At 42.2% G+C, this 15,202-nt stretch overlaps 1 protein-coding gene across 8 annotated transcripts in view; it reads right to left on the reverse strand.

Annotated features, from left to right (window-relative positions):
- The window catches only part of LOC140727745 (solute carrier family 22 member 15-like), an 85,864-nt gene extending 80,101 nt beyond the window's left edge, over positions 1-5,763 (reverse strand). For 5 of the 8 annotated variants that reach the window (XR_012098911.1, XR_012098910.1, XR_012098912.1 and 2 more), the window contains exons 1-2: positions 5,606-5,762; positions 846-1,058 (exon numbers count right to left, since the gene is read on the reverse strand). Coding sequence is in view for 4 of the 8 variants with exons in the window: in XM_073045458.1 (XP_072901559.1) it covers positions 846-1,058; positions 5,606-5,689 (297 nt within the window). In the remaining 4 variants the exon portion in view is untranslated. Of the gene's footprint in view, positions 1-845; positions 1,059-5,605 lie in introns of all 8 variants that reach the window. The other 3 variants (XM_073045454.1, XM_073045456.1, XM_073045457.1) reach the window with 3 other exon arrangements.
- Between the last annotated feature and the right edge of the window lie 9,439 nt (positions 5,764-15,202).

A 15,202-nucleotide genomic window follows, 5' to 3' on the forward strand; every position in this document is an offset into this window, starting at 1 on the left:
GTGAGGGCTTCCCTGACAAACGAGTGCTGGCATGATCATCTCCTGTGGGTCTTGCCGAGGCTCAGCACTACTCCAAAAGAGGGCCTGCAGTCATCCACGGCTGCAGGCCGTCTTTATGAGTGCCAGATGACTTTATTCCTGACACCACAACTGCCTGTTTGGCCTCTCAATAGCATCCCACCCTCCTCAATAAATTGCACCTATTCCTACCTCCCATCATGGCGTACAGTACTCTTGGGGGTGCAGAACCTGCATTCTGCCTCTTTTGTTTCCGTCCACCACGATGCACACCAGCATCCCCTTAAGCCCCCTTACAACGGCCTGTTCCACACTTTGGAATGGAGAGAAAAGATGTTTATCATAGATAAGAGGAGTAAACCTGAATGCATTTCAGTAGATCACCTTAAACCAACCTAACAAGATTTAGAGGATTCCGCTACCATGCCCCTGCGGACACAACACAACCATAAGCATGTCAACACACCCCTGGACGAGCCAGAGGTATCTGCTGTTCCTCCACCCATGGAACACAGGACCTGAGGCGGGTGGCTCGTCCGAGCTCTGGACAGGCGCACAATGAATTCTCAGGATGTGTAGGATAATGTAATGTACATAACTCACAACAGACATTGAGTCGGGGTTCACTTTAAGGGGATGGTCTGTCATGCTCAGTTTTTGGGAGTACAAGAAATGAGTTGTTAGTTTTTCTTAAACATAAAACGCCTCATGTCTTCTTATTTGTGAAAACCTACAATTTCAATACAACTGAAAACAGAATACCAAGGCAAATTTCCACTCTTTCTGACTCTGCAGTCAGTACGCTGCTCACTAGAGTTATCACCTACCTCAGTAATAACAGATGAGAAACCAGGGTCAAAATGAACATGTTTTCGAATCTCACTTTCATTCGTCACTTTAAGCCAATCCTTAAACTGCTGAATCTCATTGGTCGTGGTGTTACCTTGGCTCTGATTAGATGGAAGCGGCCCGAAATCCCAATGAAAAGTTGGTGATGCTCCAATTATGGTCATTAAGACAAAATGATTGGCAGTAAAAATCTGGACAAAGATACAACAGAGAGTGAGCATAGCCAACGTCGGGACCTAGCAAGAAACACAGACTTCCAGCAGATACAGACACATACACAAGAAAACCTGCAGATGCTAGAAATCTAAAGCAACACACACAAATTGCCAGAGGAACTCAGCAGGTCAGGCAGCATCTATGAAAAATAGTAAACAGTCGACATTTCTGGCCGAGACCCTTCATCGGGACATATGAAGGGTCTCAGCCCAAACTTAAAACTATTCAAAAGTTTTCCAGTCTGCATACATCATAGTTACAGTTATACAACTGAAGACAGAATTAAAATAAAACATATTTGCAGCAATATCACAATCAGGCCTTGCAGTTTATTCCCTTGTTGTTTCCAACAAGCACCTATGGTTCCCCTTAATTTAAATTTTAACTAACATTTGGTGTGCTTATATATAATATCTGAATAAAATCACATCGGTGAGAAATGTAAATGATGCCACAACAAGAGAGACTAAACAAAATGCATTTTAATGAAGGACACACAGGTTATGGCTAGTTGATAACAGTAGAAAGAGAACGAGCTCCAAGTCTCATATCGATGTTACAAAGATAAACAACTTTCCCTCTAGATACAAGTCCTGCTCAATACAGAACTAATGGTTTTACAATTTTAGATCTTTTGAAGGATTTAGTGAACTTGACTCTCAGGAATGTCATGTGGTTTGCACAAGAGTCTCGTTTCCCCATGTCACCAGGTTCAGGAGCTGTTGTTGCCCTGTTACCATGGGGCTCTGGGACCAGCTTCAGTCAACTGTGCATTCAGTTTTGGAGACTCTGCAGCTCATGTTCTATGTATTATTGTCTATTTTACTACCTGCTCAATGTGTCTCCTTTTGAACACTGGATCCTTGTCAAACTTTGTTGTGTATAGCATTCTATGGACTCTCTTGTATTTCTTTGTTTTCCTGTGGGTGGCTGCAAGAAAATGAATCTCAAGGTTGTACATGGTATATGTACTTTGATAATAAATTTACTTTGAAATTTAAACTTTAATGGTAAAGGTTAGCAGTGGAAATGATTCCATTCTGATAAAGGATATTGACAGCAAACATATCCATCACCTGCTTTCATTGAGGGGCAAAGTCAATGTAAATGCTTACTCAGAAGCGGTGCATACTTCACATAAAGTTGCTTTTTACATGCCATGGTACAATTACTTGCATCCTGCATTACCGACTGTTATAAGGGAGTAGACTATGCATCTATTTGCTGGGCAAACTCATTTGGAAAGAAGATTTTTAGCCCTTGCACAAGAAGTCCAAAGTCAGGTTTGGCTAAGTAATGACATTCTCAAAGATGCCCTCACAGAAGGATACACAAGGAATAGAGGTGTCAAACAAACCTATTTCAATTCATAGCCAGTTAATTATTTCTTTAAATGGCTGAATGGAAGAAGGAATTAAGAAAATTGAAATATTGGTCAAAATAGTCTAATGATAGCACTCCTAAGGCAAGTGAAATAGCAAAACTAATCTGTAACTGCAAAGTAACCTTTAAAAACTAAATCAACAATGAACAATACAACTTCCTAATTTTCAAGGATGTAGTGGCTACAGCCCAGTCCATCACAGGTCCTCCCATCTATTGGGCACATCTACATGGAACACCATTGCAGGAGAGCAGCATCCATCATCAAGGACTCCCACCACCCAGAACATGCTCTTTTCATGCTGCTGCCATTGGGAAAATGGTACGCTAGCCTCAGGACTCACACCACCAGGTTCAGATACAGTTATTACCCCTCAACTATCAGGATCTTGAACCAAAGGGGGTAACTTCACTTGGCTTCACTTGCCACATCATTGAAATGTTCCCACAATCAATGGACTCACTTTCAAGTACTCTTCATTTCATGTTCTCAATATTTATTATTATTTCTTCATTTTGTATTTGTACAGTTTTTTGTCTTCTGCCCTCTGCTTGAATGCCCTAGTTGGGCAGTCTTTAATTGACTGTAATGTTTATTATTCTATAGATTTATTGAATATGCCCCCAAGAAAATGAATCTCAGCATTGTTCATGGTGACATATGTACTTTCATAACAAACTTACATTGAACTTTAATTTTGGCTGTATCCATGTTTGCTACTGAGTGAACTTAAAGGCAGTTACCAAAACACAAAAACACTTCTATGCTAAATTGCTACATGAAGTCAACCTCTCACCATTTCACCACAGGTAAAAGTTTGAAGGGCATGCATAATTAGGTGTGCAAGAAAAAAGTCTTTTGATCACCGCAGCTTGTTCAGAGGATAATATTTTAAAGTTTTACTCCAACATCACAGCATGAAAATGAAAAGCTGCTTTGGCACACCTTTGTGCAGCTGGAAGTGATGCATCTCAATCTGAAGGTAGGTAAAAACCCAATCAATAGTGTGCTTGAGACCATTGTGAGTATTAAGCATGTGGAGAATAATGTAGAGATTTATTCATTTCTGGGAATAATTCTATATTATTCCAGGCTCCTGCTGGACCCAAATATTGAAACACCAATTTAAGAATGGCAAATGGAATTGGCCAACAAGCATCCACTCAATGCAAGTAGACTTTGTGCAGTGACCTTTAAGGCAAGCATACAAGTCAAATTAACATAAGCACTATTATCAGCCATATTACAGATGACAGGTAGCACAGGTATTAACTATTTGTTTTCTGAGTAACAAACGCAAACAGAACAGCACAACAAAATGGGAAAACTAGCAATTATTCAGTTCTACTTATCACTTAAAAAGGTCCAGACCATCACTGTTAGAGCACAATAGAACAGTCGGTATTGGAGAGGCTATTCAGCTTACAAAATTGTGCTGATCTTGATGCTAATTTATACTCAGTGTCCTGCTCCTGTACATCATCCATCTCTCTCCAAACCATCCACATCTGCCTATCTAAACTCTACCAAACTGACTGCTTCCACTACCACCTCAGGAACCCATTCTGGGCATTTTCTTCTCTGCGTTAAAACTTGCCCTATCTATTCTTCTCAATTTTAAAGACATCCGTCAGGTCTCCCCTAAGCCACTGACTCCATAGGGAAGAACACTCCGAGTTTCTCCATCCTTTCTTTCCAGCTCCTACAGTCTTATCCTGATAGCAAACTGATAAACATCTTCTGTATCCATGATCTCCACATCCCTCCTATAATGGGGTGACCTGAACTGCAATAAAAAATTTATATTGTTTCAGCATGACTTTCTTTCTCTTATAAGCAACACCCGTAGCAATAAAGGCGTGCCGTACGCCTTCTTTTATGAATGGGGGGGGGGGGAAGAGAAAGAAATGGCAGATAAACTGAATGAGTGTTTTGTCTCAGTCTTTACTGTGGAAGACGCCGGCAAAATGATAGAAACACGAATGGGTTGGGGGCAGAAGTGAGTGCAGTCGCTGTTATTAGCAGGGTCCTTCAGAAGCTGAAAGGTCTGAAGGTAGATAGGTTACCTGGACGAGATGGACTACACCCAGGGGTCTGAACGAGGTAACTGAAGAGATTGTGGAGGCATTAGTAGTGATCATTCAAGAATCACTAGAGTCAGGAATGGTTCCAAAGGACTAGAAACATCACAATGTCACTCCACTTCAGGAAGGGAGAAAGGCAGAAATTATAACTGTTCTGACATCATCATCTTCCAGGTGAAAATATTATTCCTTTCTCATTTCCCTTATTAGTCATGCCTCTAGATTTCTACCTTGCTAAGGGAAACAAGTCCTTCCTACTTATTAATCCAGACTCCTAATAATTTTACACATCTCAATTAAGGCTCCACTCAGCCTCCTCTGTGCCAAAGAAGAAAACTGTGCACCTATTCCATCCTTTCTCACAGCTGCAACTTCACGCTTTAACAATGGCCTTTGCAATCATATCTTTTCTGGAATATGGCGACTGGAACTCTATAAAACTCCAACAGCTGCCCAGTTGGTTACACCCTCTTCTCATATAACCTCCTTCCTCTTTCATTCTGTGCCTCAGCTAAATGAAGGAAGTCGTTTAACTGGTTTAACCACCTGCTATCACTGCACACCGTCTTCAGCAGTAAAATGTACAGTACTCATACTTAAATGCGAATACAGGGATAGAGTGAAGTATATACATGAGATACTAACTGTTATATTAACAGTTAACATTAGATTATTTAAGACCGCTGGGTCTTGTAGATATGCTATTAAATATTGACAGCACTTCCAAAGTCCACTGAAACATCTTATAAAGATGATACACATGGAAGGCGATAAGGCCAGATGCCAGCAATTCCAAATTCCATTCACTTCTTCTGTTAAGTTTTCTATAATTACATCTCATCAGTAATAACTCTCGCCGTGCTCTCGTCACGAAAATAAAAGTTAAATTACATACATTATTTCCTATGCTGTGTTATTATACTTCTTTGCCACGCCCAGTGAGAGCAATAATCTCCAAATCCCTGCGCAGAAGTTACTTTACGCACAGATCAACGTTCGTGTGAACTTTTGCTCCCCGTTCTCCACAGCGCGCCACGACCAGCGGTCACCCTACCTGTAGCAAGGTCAACAAGGAAACCAGGTATACCTGGCGTGGCCCAATTCCACCCATCGACTGGAAAGCCTCATCCAGCGACATGGCAGCACCGACAGCTGAGGAATGCGGGTCCACCCAGGTCGGCTTTTCAGCGGCCGGCTGAAGGGGGCGGGGTGTCGGTCTGCCCCGTCACCAGGGAAGCTGATTCGTCACCCAATGTCGGGTGGACTGGGGGGGTGCTGCCGCTGAGCCTAACGTGGCCAGGTTTGGTTCATCACAAATAATAACCACGCAGGTCAAAAGGTCTGCAGGGTCCCAGAGAATTGTTTCCATTAGTTCTATTTACCCTTATTTGACAGCATTAGAGCTACTTAGTCTATCTGAGCCATGGCCATCAACTCGCCTTTCATTCAAGGTGCAATTGACTGTAACTCACCAGTTACTGTATCAGGACTTTTGTTTCCACCAAAGAAAAATCTTTCAAAGAGCTCCTTTTGTCACGTTATGGCAAAAAAATGTACAAACGTACAGAAAAGCCTATCTTCTATATTTAATATTTCTGAAATATTTGAGTGATGTTGTAAATATTTTGTTTGATTAAGCATTCTTTCTTTGTTTACATTATTCATAATGGGTTATATGTATAAAGTACGTGAATGGCATTACACAACCACATCGTAAGTGCGGGCCTAGCTAAAGTAAAAACGAACCTAACACATTCTCTCCTGTTCCTTGTTTTTCTTTTGATTAGCTTTATGTTTTGGAGTTACAAAACATAACAGTGGTGATGAGGAAGTTTTAGACGAACCCGAGACAACCACCTATCTGTCAAAGTACAGCGAGATGTTCAAGTTTTTAAAAAGTGCAGCGGACATACTAAACAGGAGCAGAGTAGGCATTTGGCTCATTGGGCCTGCTCAACCATTCAATAAGATCGTGACTGATATGGCCATGGACTCATCTCCACCTACCTCCCTTACTATGCAAAAATCTATCCAACCTTGTCTTAAATATACAGTATTTACTGAGGTAGCCTCCAATACTTCATTGGCAGAGAATTACACAAATTCACCACTCTTTGGGAAAAGCAGTTCTTCCCCATCTTCATCTTAAATTTACTCCCCCGAATCTTGATGATGTGTTCCCTAGTTCTCGTCTCATCTACGAGAAAAGCAACTTTCCTGCCTCTATCTTACCTATACCTTTCATAATTTTATTTGTTTCTATAAGATTTCCTCTCATTCTTCTGAATTCTAGTGAGTACAATCGCAGGTGACTCAATCTCTTCTCGTAGTCTAACCCCTCATCTCTGGAATCAACCTGGTGAACCTCGTCTAAACCGCCTCCAAAGCCAGTATATCCTTCCTCAAGTAAGGGAACCAGAACTGCATGCAGTGCTCCAGATGCAACCTCACCAGTACCCTATACAGTTGCTGCATGACCTCCCTGCTCTTAAATTCAATCCCTCTAGCAATGAAGGCCAACATTCCATTTGCCTTCTTGATAGCCTACATTGATGTTAAAAAAAAAAGCCAGGCATGTTTTTTTCCTTGGAAGCACAGCAAGATGTTTGAGTTAAAAAAGACAGAAATCAGTCATAATTCACAGGTTCATAAGCAGTGAATACCAGATGAAAAATAATAAAAAAATAATAAGAAATGGCTGGCTAAATCAGAAAGATAGACGTGTTCGATTGCACAACAAACACTTGCATGATGTATGAACAAATTGAGCAGCATTTTAAAGCAAATGGAATAGCCGATGAGAAATGAGTGCCAGTGTAATGAGTGTAACTAGTGGAAGAGCATACAGTTTGCTTAGAAGATTGACTGCTTCAACCAAACCAGCTAAAATAAGCTTTGCTGTATTGTGAAAGTAATGCAGGAACATTTAGAACTAAAACCATTGTCAAGTGGAGAACTCTTTAGGTTTCATAAGTGAAATCAAAAGGAAGGGGAGTCCATTTCAGTGTCTGTGTCTGATTTGAAAGGATGGTCTGAGCATTGTCAGTTCAATGATGGGTTTGTTAGTTTAATAATTCATTGAGATATTGTTTAATTTGTGGAATCTTACAAGAAAACATTAAAAAATGGCTCCTAACTGAAGCACAACTCATATTTAAAAGAGCGATTGAACTGGCTGTATCAATGGAAACAACAGACAGAGACGCAACTGGATTGTTGTCAGGAATGAAAGTGAGTGTGAACAAAATAGCAGCATCAAAACAGAAAATAGTCTGGATTAACAAATTGTGTTACCATTGTAGCAGGGGCTCACGTACGCCAGACCGATGAGGTTTAAAGGTGAAACTTGGAGAAAATGAACTAAGTAGGACACATACAAAGAGCAAGTTGGACAGAGAGAAATAAATGGTCTGCATAGGAAACAGAAAAAGATAAAAAGTCATGCTGCAGTTTCAAAAAGAAAACTAATCTGCATGCTGTTAATAAAAAAATCTTATAATGAAGAGAGTGACACAGGACTTGGTAGCCTTAAGATCTACAATGTGAAAACTAACAAGCAATATGGTTTACACCACAAGTGAACAGCAAATTAATTAAAATGGAATTAGACTCCTTCTCGACTGCTTCAGTCATTTCATAAAATAAGTTTGAACAGCATTTCAAAGATACAGAACTGAATTCTGCTATTATCCAAATAAGAACTTAAGCTGGAGAAAAAAAATACTCCTGTAGGAATGATATTTATAAGAGTAAAATACAATAGGCCACATTGGGCTTTTATGTGGTAAAAACAGGAGGGCCAGAGCTGTGGGGCCATGATTGGACGAGACAACTACATCTTGATTGTAGATCTATTGGCCATTTTCATGCCACATCCCCTGCAATACAGTCACCTGAAAGCAAATTAAGAAAAGTACTAGATGATGCCTCAGCCATGTTCAAGGATGGCATTGGAAAACAAACATATCAAGGGTAAAATAGTGCTTAATGAAAATGCCACTCCCAAGTTTTACAAAGACTGTCTGTTTCCTTATTCCATCTGCAATAACATAACCAGTGAGCGAGATCACATTGAGGCTGAAGGAATTCTTTCCAAGGTTTGACCAGTGAACAACCCGGACATCGGACATCAGATATCAGAAGTTTTGAAAGAAGGGGACTTCAGTCAGGTCCATTGCCCAAGTACAAAAGGCAGCAGCAGTTTGCACATCGAAAAAGAGCTTTGACTTCACAGCGGCTGTCATCTGAGAGGTGATCTTGAGACGTTAGGCCTTCGAGACTTCAAGAAGAGAGGCCTCAGTCAGAGAAAGCAAGGAGAAGAAAAGCTCAAGGATAAGATTTTTTCCACCTTCCTTTCTTTCTATCTCTTCAGCTAGGACAGTAGAGATGCCAGGCAGGATAGTGGAATGCTTCTCTTGCAGGGAAGGCAGGGAGTCCTCCAGCGACCCTGGCAACTGCAAATGCAAGAAATGTATCCTGCTCCAGCTTCTAACAAACCTTGTTAAGGAGTTGGAGCTGGAACAGGATGAACACCGGAGGCAGTAGGTGTGATAGATAGGACATATAGAGAGGGAGTTACTCCCAAGGTGCAGGGCACAGGAAACTGGCTCACAGGAAGGGGAAAGGGATTAAAGAGCCTGTGCAGAGTACCCCTGTGGCCATCACTCTCAGCAACACTTTGGATACTGTCGGGGGTCAGGGGGGAAGGGGGAATGACCTAACAGAGGAAAGTCACAATATTTGGGTCTCTGGCACTGAGTCCACCTCTGTGGCTCAGAAGGAGGAAGGGGGAAGAAGAGGCACATTGTGGTGATAGGGGCTTCATTAGTTAGGGAAACGGACAGGAGGTTCTGTGGGCGAGAATGAGATTCCCTGACGGTATGTTGCCTCCCTGGTGCCAGGGTCTGGGATATCTCGGATCGAGTCCTCAGCATTCTTAAGTGGGAGGGTGAACAGTCAGAAGTTGTTGTCCTTGTAGGTAACAATGACATGGGTAGAGTGAGTGACAAGGTTCTACATAGGGAATTCAGGGAGCTAGGTGCTAAGTTAAAGGGCAGGACTTCCAGAGTTGTGATCTCCAGAGCATCGGTGGTGCCACGTGCTAGTGAGGCCAGAACTAGGAAGGTTATGTAGTTCAACACGTGGCTAAGGAGATGGTGTAGGAGGGAGAGCATAACATATTTAGATTATTGGGCTCTCTTCCCGAGAAGGTGGGACCTGTACAGAAGCGATGGTTTGCATCTGAACTGGAGGGAGACTAATATCCTAGCAGGAAGGTTTGTTAATGCTGCATGGTGGTGTTTAAACTAGAGTTGCAGGGGAATGGGAACCAGAGTGCCAGGGTAGCTAGTGGAGAGGCTGTGGAGGCAGATGTTGGTAAAACCTCTGACAAAGTTAGGAATAAAAAGGCTGAGCAGTGACTAGTGTCCTGAGCTGTGTATATTTCAATACAGGAAGTATCGCAGGAAAAGTGGATAATACTGCTGAAGATGAGATAGGTGGTTTACAAACAGAGGCAATGTATGGTGAGGAGAGGTTGTTGAGAGGGCAAAATTGCAGTCAACTGGATGAGTTGTGACGTAAAAGGTGGGTGAAATTGGAAAGGGCGAATAATGCACTGAAGGTGTTATATTAGAATGTGTGCAGTATACGGAACAAGGTAAGTGAACTTGCAGAACAGTTGCAGATTGGCCGGTATGATGTTGTAGGCATCACTGAATCATTGCCTGAAAGAAGATTATATCTGGGAGCTTAATGTCCAAGGATACATATTGTATTGAAAAGACAGGCAGAAAGGACAGAGTTGCTCTGTTGGTAAAAAATTAAATCAAATCATTAGGAAGAGGTTGCATAGGGTCAGAAGGTGTTGAATCCTTGTGGATAGAGCTAAGGAAATGCAAGGGTAAAAAGACTCTGATGGAAGTTGTATACAGACCCCAAAACAATAGTAAGGATGTGGTCTACAAATTACAATGGAAGATAGAAAATGCATGCCAAGAGGGCAATGTTACAATATTTATGAAGATTTCAATGTGCAGGAAGATTGGGAAAATCAGGTTTGTGCTGGATTCCAGGAAGGGAATTTCTAGAGCGCCTACAAGATGGCTTTTTAGAGCAGTTTGTGGTTGAACTCACTAGGGAATGAGCTATTCTGGATTGGGTGTTGTGCAATGAACCAGAATTGATTAGAGAGCTTAAGGTAAACCAACCCTTAGGGGAAGTGATCATAATATGATCAAATTCACCCGGAAATTTGAGAAAGAGAAGCTAAAGTTAGATGTATCAGTATTACAGTGGAGTAAAGGGAATTACAGAGACATGAAAGAAAAGATAGCAAGAATTGATTGGGAAAAAACACCTGCAGGAATGACAGCAGAGCAACAATGGGTGGAATTTCTGGAAACAATTCGGAAGGCACAGGATATATACATCCTAATGAGGAAGAAGAATTCTAAAGGAAAAATGACATAATGGTGGCTAACAAGGGAAGTCAAAGCTGACATAAAAGCCAAAGAGGGGACATAGAATAGAGCAAAAATTAGTGGGAAGCTTTTAAAGACCAACAGAAGGTAACTGAAAAAGTAAGAAGAAACTGTGGAAAACACTAGCAGTTTGGTGAAAGTTTCAGGTGTCAGGGGTCATAAAGTGTGTGAAGTTACCATAACTAGAGAGAAGGTTCTTGGGAAGCTGAAAGGGTGAAGGTAGATAATTTACCTGGACCGGGATTTACCTGTACACACCGGGATTCTGAAAGAGGTGACTGAAGAGATCGTGGAGGCATTAGTAATGGTCTTTCACAAATCTCTAGATTCTGGAATGGAAAATTGCAAATGACGCTCCACACTTCAAGAAAGGAGTGAGGTAGAAGAAAGGGAATTATAGGCCAGTTAGTCTGACCTCAGTGGTTGCAAAGATTTTGGAGTCAATTATTAAGAATGAGGTTTCTGGGTACTTGGAGGCACATGATAAAATAGGCCATAATCAGCATCATTTCCTTAATGGAAAATCATGCCTGACAGATCTGTTGGAATTCTTTAATGAAATAATCAGCTGATGTTGTGTACTTGGATTTTCAGAAGGCTTCTGACAAGGTGCCGCACATGAGGCTGCTTAACAATCTACGAGCTCATGGTATTACTGGAAAGATTATAGCATGGATAAAGCAGTGGCTGATTGGCAGGAGACAAAGATTTGGAATAAAGGGAGCCTTTTCTGACTGGCTGCCAATGACTACTGGTGTTCCACAGGGGTCTGTGTTGGGACCAATTCTTTTTACGTTATATGTCAATGATTTGTATGATGGAATTGATAGCTTTGTTGCAAAGTTGGCAAATGATCTGAAGATAGATGGAGGGGAGGAAAGCTTTGAAGAAGTAGAGAAGGACGTAGACAAATAAGGAGAATGGGCAAAGAAATGGCAGAGGGAATACAGTGTTGGGAAGTGTATGGTCATTCACTTTCGAAGAAGAAATGAAAGGATTGACTATTTTCTAAATGGAGAGAAAATTCAAATAAATCTGAGTTGCTAGCTCCCCTTCACTCTCTGCCGCATTCATCCCACCTTCCATGTGTCTCACATAAAGCCCTTCATGAGCCACCCCTGGGTCCTGTCCCCAATCACCCCCTTTCCCCATGGCTCATTGATGGGTCAGAGGCCTTCAAGGCACGTCAACTGTTGGACATTCATTGCCGGGGCCATGGCCACCAGTATCTTGTGGACTGGGAGGGCTACGGACCTGAGGAGACATGCTGGGTCCCCACCCGTAACATCCTGGACCCTCTTTCATCGCCAGCACCTAGCTCTACCTGCCATGATGCCAGGAGGCATCTGTGGGGGGGGGGAGGGTACTATCAGGACCTTCAGTTGAACTTTGTCTTTTTGTGTGTTTTCCCCCTAGCCGTCAGTCTGTGGTTTTGTATTGCCATGTGCTCTTGTTTGTTTTCATACCCCATGTGCTCCTGTCCCTGCTCCTGCTCTACTCCAGCCCCTGTATTACTGAGTACTCCGTCTCTCAGCTGTTTCTCATTATTACCTGTTTTGCTGCCACTTCTGTCTCATTATGTTCCACCTATCACCTGCCTCTCTGTTCACTGCTCAGTGTTTGTTGCTAGATTGTGCCGGTGAACTTTCCTCAGCCTTTCCAGCATTCGTAACTGTACCCTGTCTGAATATCGACTCTGCCTGTTTCCTGATTCTGGTTTTTGGATTTCTCTGGATGTTTTGATCTCTGCCTGAACTTTGACGCTGACTTTGTTTGTACTTCGGGATTTATTACTCAACTAATATCCCTGTATGCACAATACTGGGTCTGCGATTGGATCCCTGCTCCAGCGCCCTGACAAAGTCCTTGTCTAAGATTCCCTAAAGGTTAAATTACAGGTTGACTCTGTGGTCAGGAGGGCAAATGCAATATTAGCATTTATTTCAGGAGGACTGGAATATAAAAGCAAAGATATAATGTTGAAACTTTATAAAGCACTGGTGAGCCCTCACTTGGAATATTGTGAGCAAGTTTGGACCCCTCATCTTAGACAGGATTTGCTGAAACTGGAAAGGGCTCAATAGACAATAGACAGTGGGTGCAGGAGTTGGCCATTCGGCCCTTCTAGCCAGCACCGCCATTCACTGTGATCATGGCTGATCATACACAATCAGTACCCCGTTCCTGCCCTCTCCCCATATCCCTTGACCCCGCTATCTATAAGAGCTCTATCTAACTCTCTCTTGAATGCATCCAGAGACTTGGCCTCCACTGCCTTCTGGGGCAGAGCATTCCACATATCCACCACTCTCTGGGTGAAAAAGTTTTCCGCATCTCTGTTCTAAATGGCCTACCCCTTATTCTTAAACTGTGGCCTCTAGTTCTGGACTCACCCATCAGCGGGAACATGCTTCCTGTCTCCAGTGTGTCCAATCCCTTAATAATCTTATATGTTTCAATCAGATCCCCTCTCATCCTTCTAAATTCCAGTGTATACAAGCCCAGTCGCTCCAATCTTTCAACATATGACAGTCCTGCCATTCCAGGAATTAACCTTGTGAACCTATGCTGCACTTCCTCAATAGCAAGAATGTCCTTCCTCAAATTTGGAGACCAAAACTGCACACAATACTCCAGGTGGGGTCTCACCAGGCCCCTGTACAGCTGCAGAAGGACCTCTTTACTCCTATACTCAATTCCTCTTGTTATAAAAGCCAGCATGCCATTAGCTTTCTTCACTGCCTGCTGTACCTGCATGCTTGCTTTCATTGACTGATGTACAAGAACACCTAGATCTCGTTGTACTTCCCCTTTTCCTAACTTGACTCCATTTAGATAGTAATCTGCCTTCCTGTTCTTGCCACCAAAGTGGTAACCTCACATTTATCCACATTAAACTGCATCTGCCATATATTTGCCCACTCACCCAACCTGTCCAAGTCACCCTGCATTCTCATAACATCCTCCTGACATTTCACACTGCCACCCAGCTTTCTGTCATCAGCAAATTTGCTAATGTTACTTTTAATCCCTTCATCTAAATCATTAATGTATATTGTAAACAGCTGCGGTCCCAGCACCGAACCTTGCGGTACCCCACTGGTCACAGCCTGCCATTCCAAAAGGGACCCGTTAATCACTACTCTTTGTTTCCTGTCAGCCAGCCAATTTTCAATCCATGTCAGTACTCTGCCCCCAATACCATGTGCCCTAATTTTGCCCACTAATCTCCTATGTGGGACTTTATCAAAAGCTTTCTGGAAGTCCAGGTACACTACATCTACTGGCTCTCCCTTGTCCATTTTCATAGTTACATCCTCAAAAAACTCCAGAAGATTTTCCCTTCATAAATCCATGCTGACTCAGACTGATCATTCTACTGCTATCCAAATGTGTCGTAATTTCCTCTTTTATAATTGACTCCAGCATCTTTCCCACCACTGACGTCAGGCTAACCGGTCTATAATTCCTTGTTTTCTCTCTCCCTCCTTTCTTGAAAAGTGGGACAACATTAGCCACCCTCCAATCAGCAGGAACTGTTCCTGAATCTATAGAACATTGGAAAATGATTACCAATGCATCCACGATTTCTAGAGCCACCTCTTTAAGTACCCTGGGATGCAGACCATCAGGTCCCGGGGACTTATCAGCCTTCAGACTCAACAGTCTATCCAACACCATTTCTTGCCTAATATAAATTTCCTTCAGTTCATCCTTTACCCTAGTTCCTTTGGCCACTATTACATCTGGGAGATTGTTTGTGTCTTCCCTAGTGAAGACAGATCCAAAGTACCTGTTCAACTCATCTGCCATTTCCTTGTTCCCCATAATAAATTCACCTGTTTCTGTCTTCAATGGCCCAATTTTGGTCTTAACTATTTTTTTGCTATTCACATACCTAAAGAAGCTTTTACTATCCTCCTTTATTTTCTTGGCTAGTTTACCTTCGTACCTCAATTTTTCTTGGCATATTGGCTTTTTTGTTATCTTCTGTTGCTCTTTAAAAGCTTCCCAGTCCTCCGGTTTCCCACTCATCTTTGTTATGTTATACTTCTTCTCTTTTATTTTTATACTGCCCTTTACTTCCCTCGTCAGCCATGGCCGCCCCTTACTCCCCTTAGGATCTTTCTTCCTCTTTGGAATGAACCGATCCTGCACCTTCTGCATTA

The sequence above is a fragment of the Hemitrygon akajei genome, chromosome 5 (assembly GCF_048418815.1).
Source record: "Hemitrygon akajei chromosome 5, sHemAka1.3, whole genome shotgun sequence".
NCBI classification, from domain to species: domain Eukaryota; kingdom Metazoa; phylum Chordata; class Chondrichthyes; order Myliobatiformes; family Dasyatidae; genus Hemitrygon; species Hemitrygon akajei.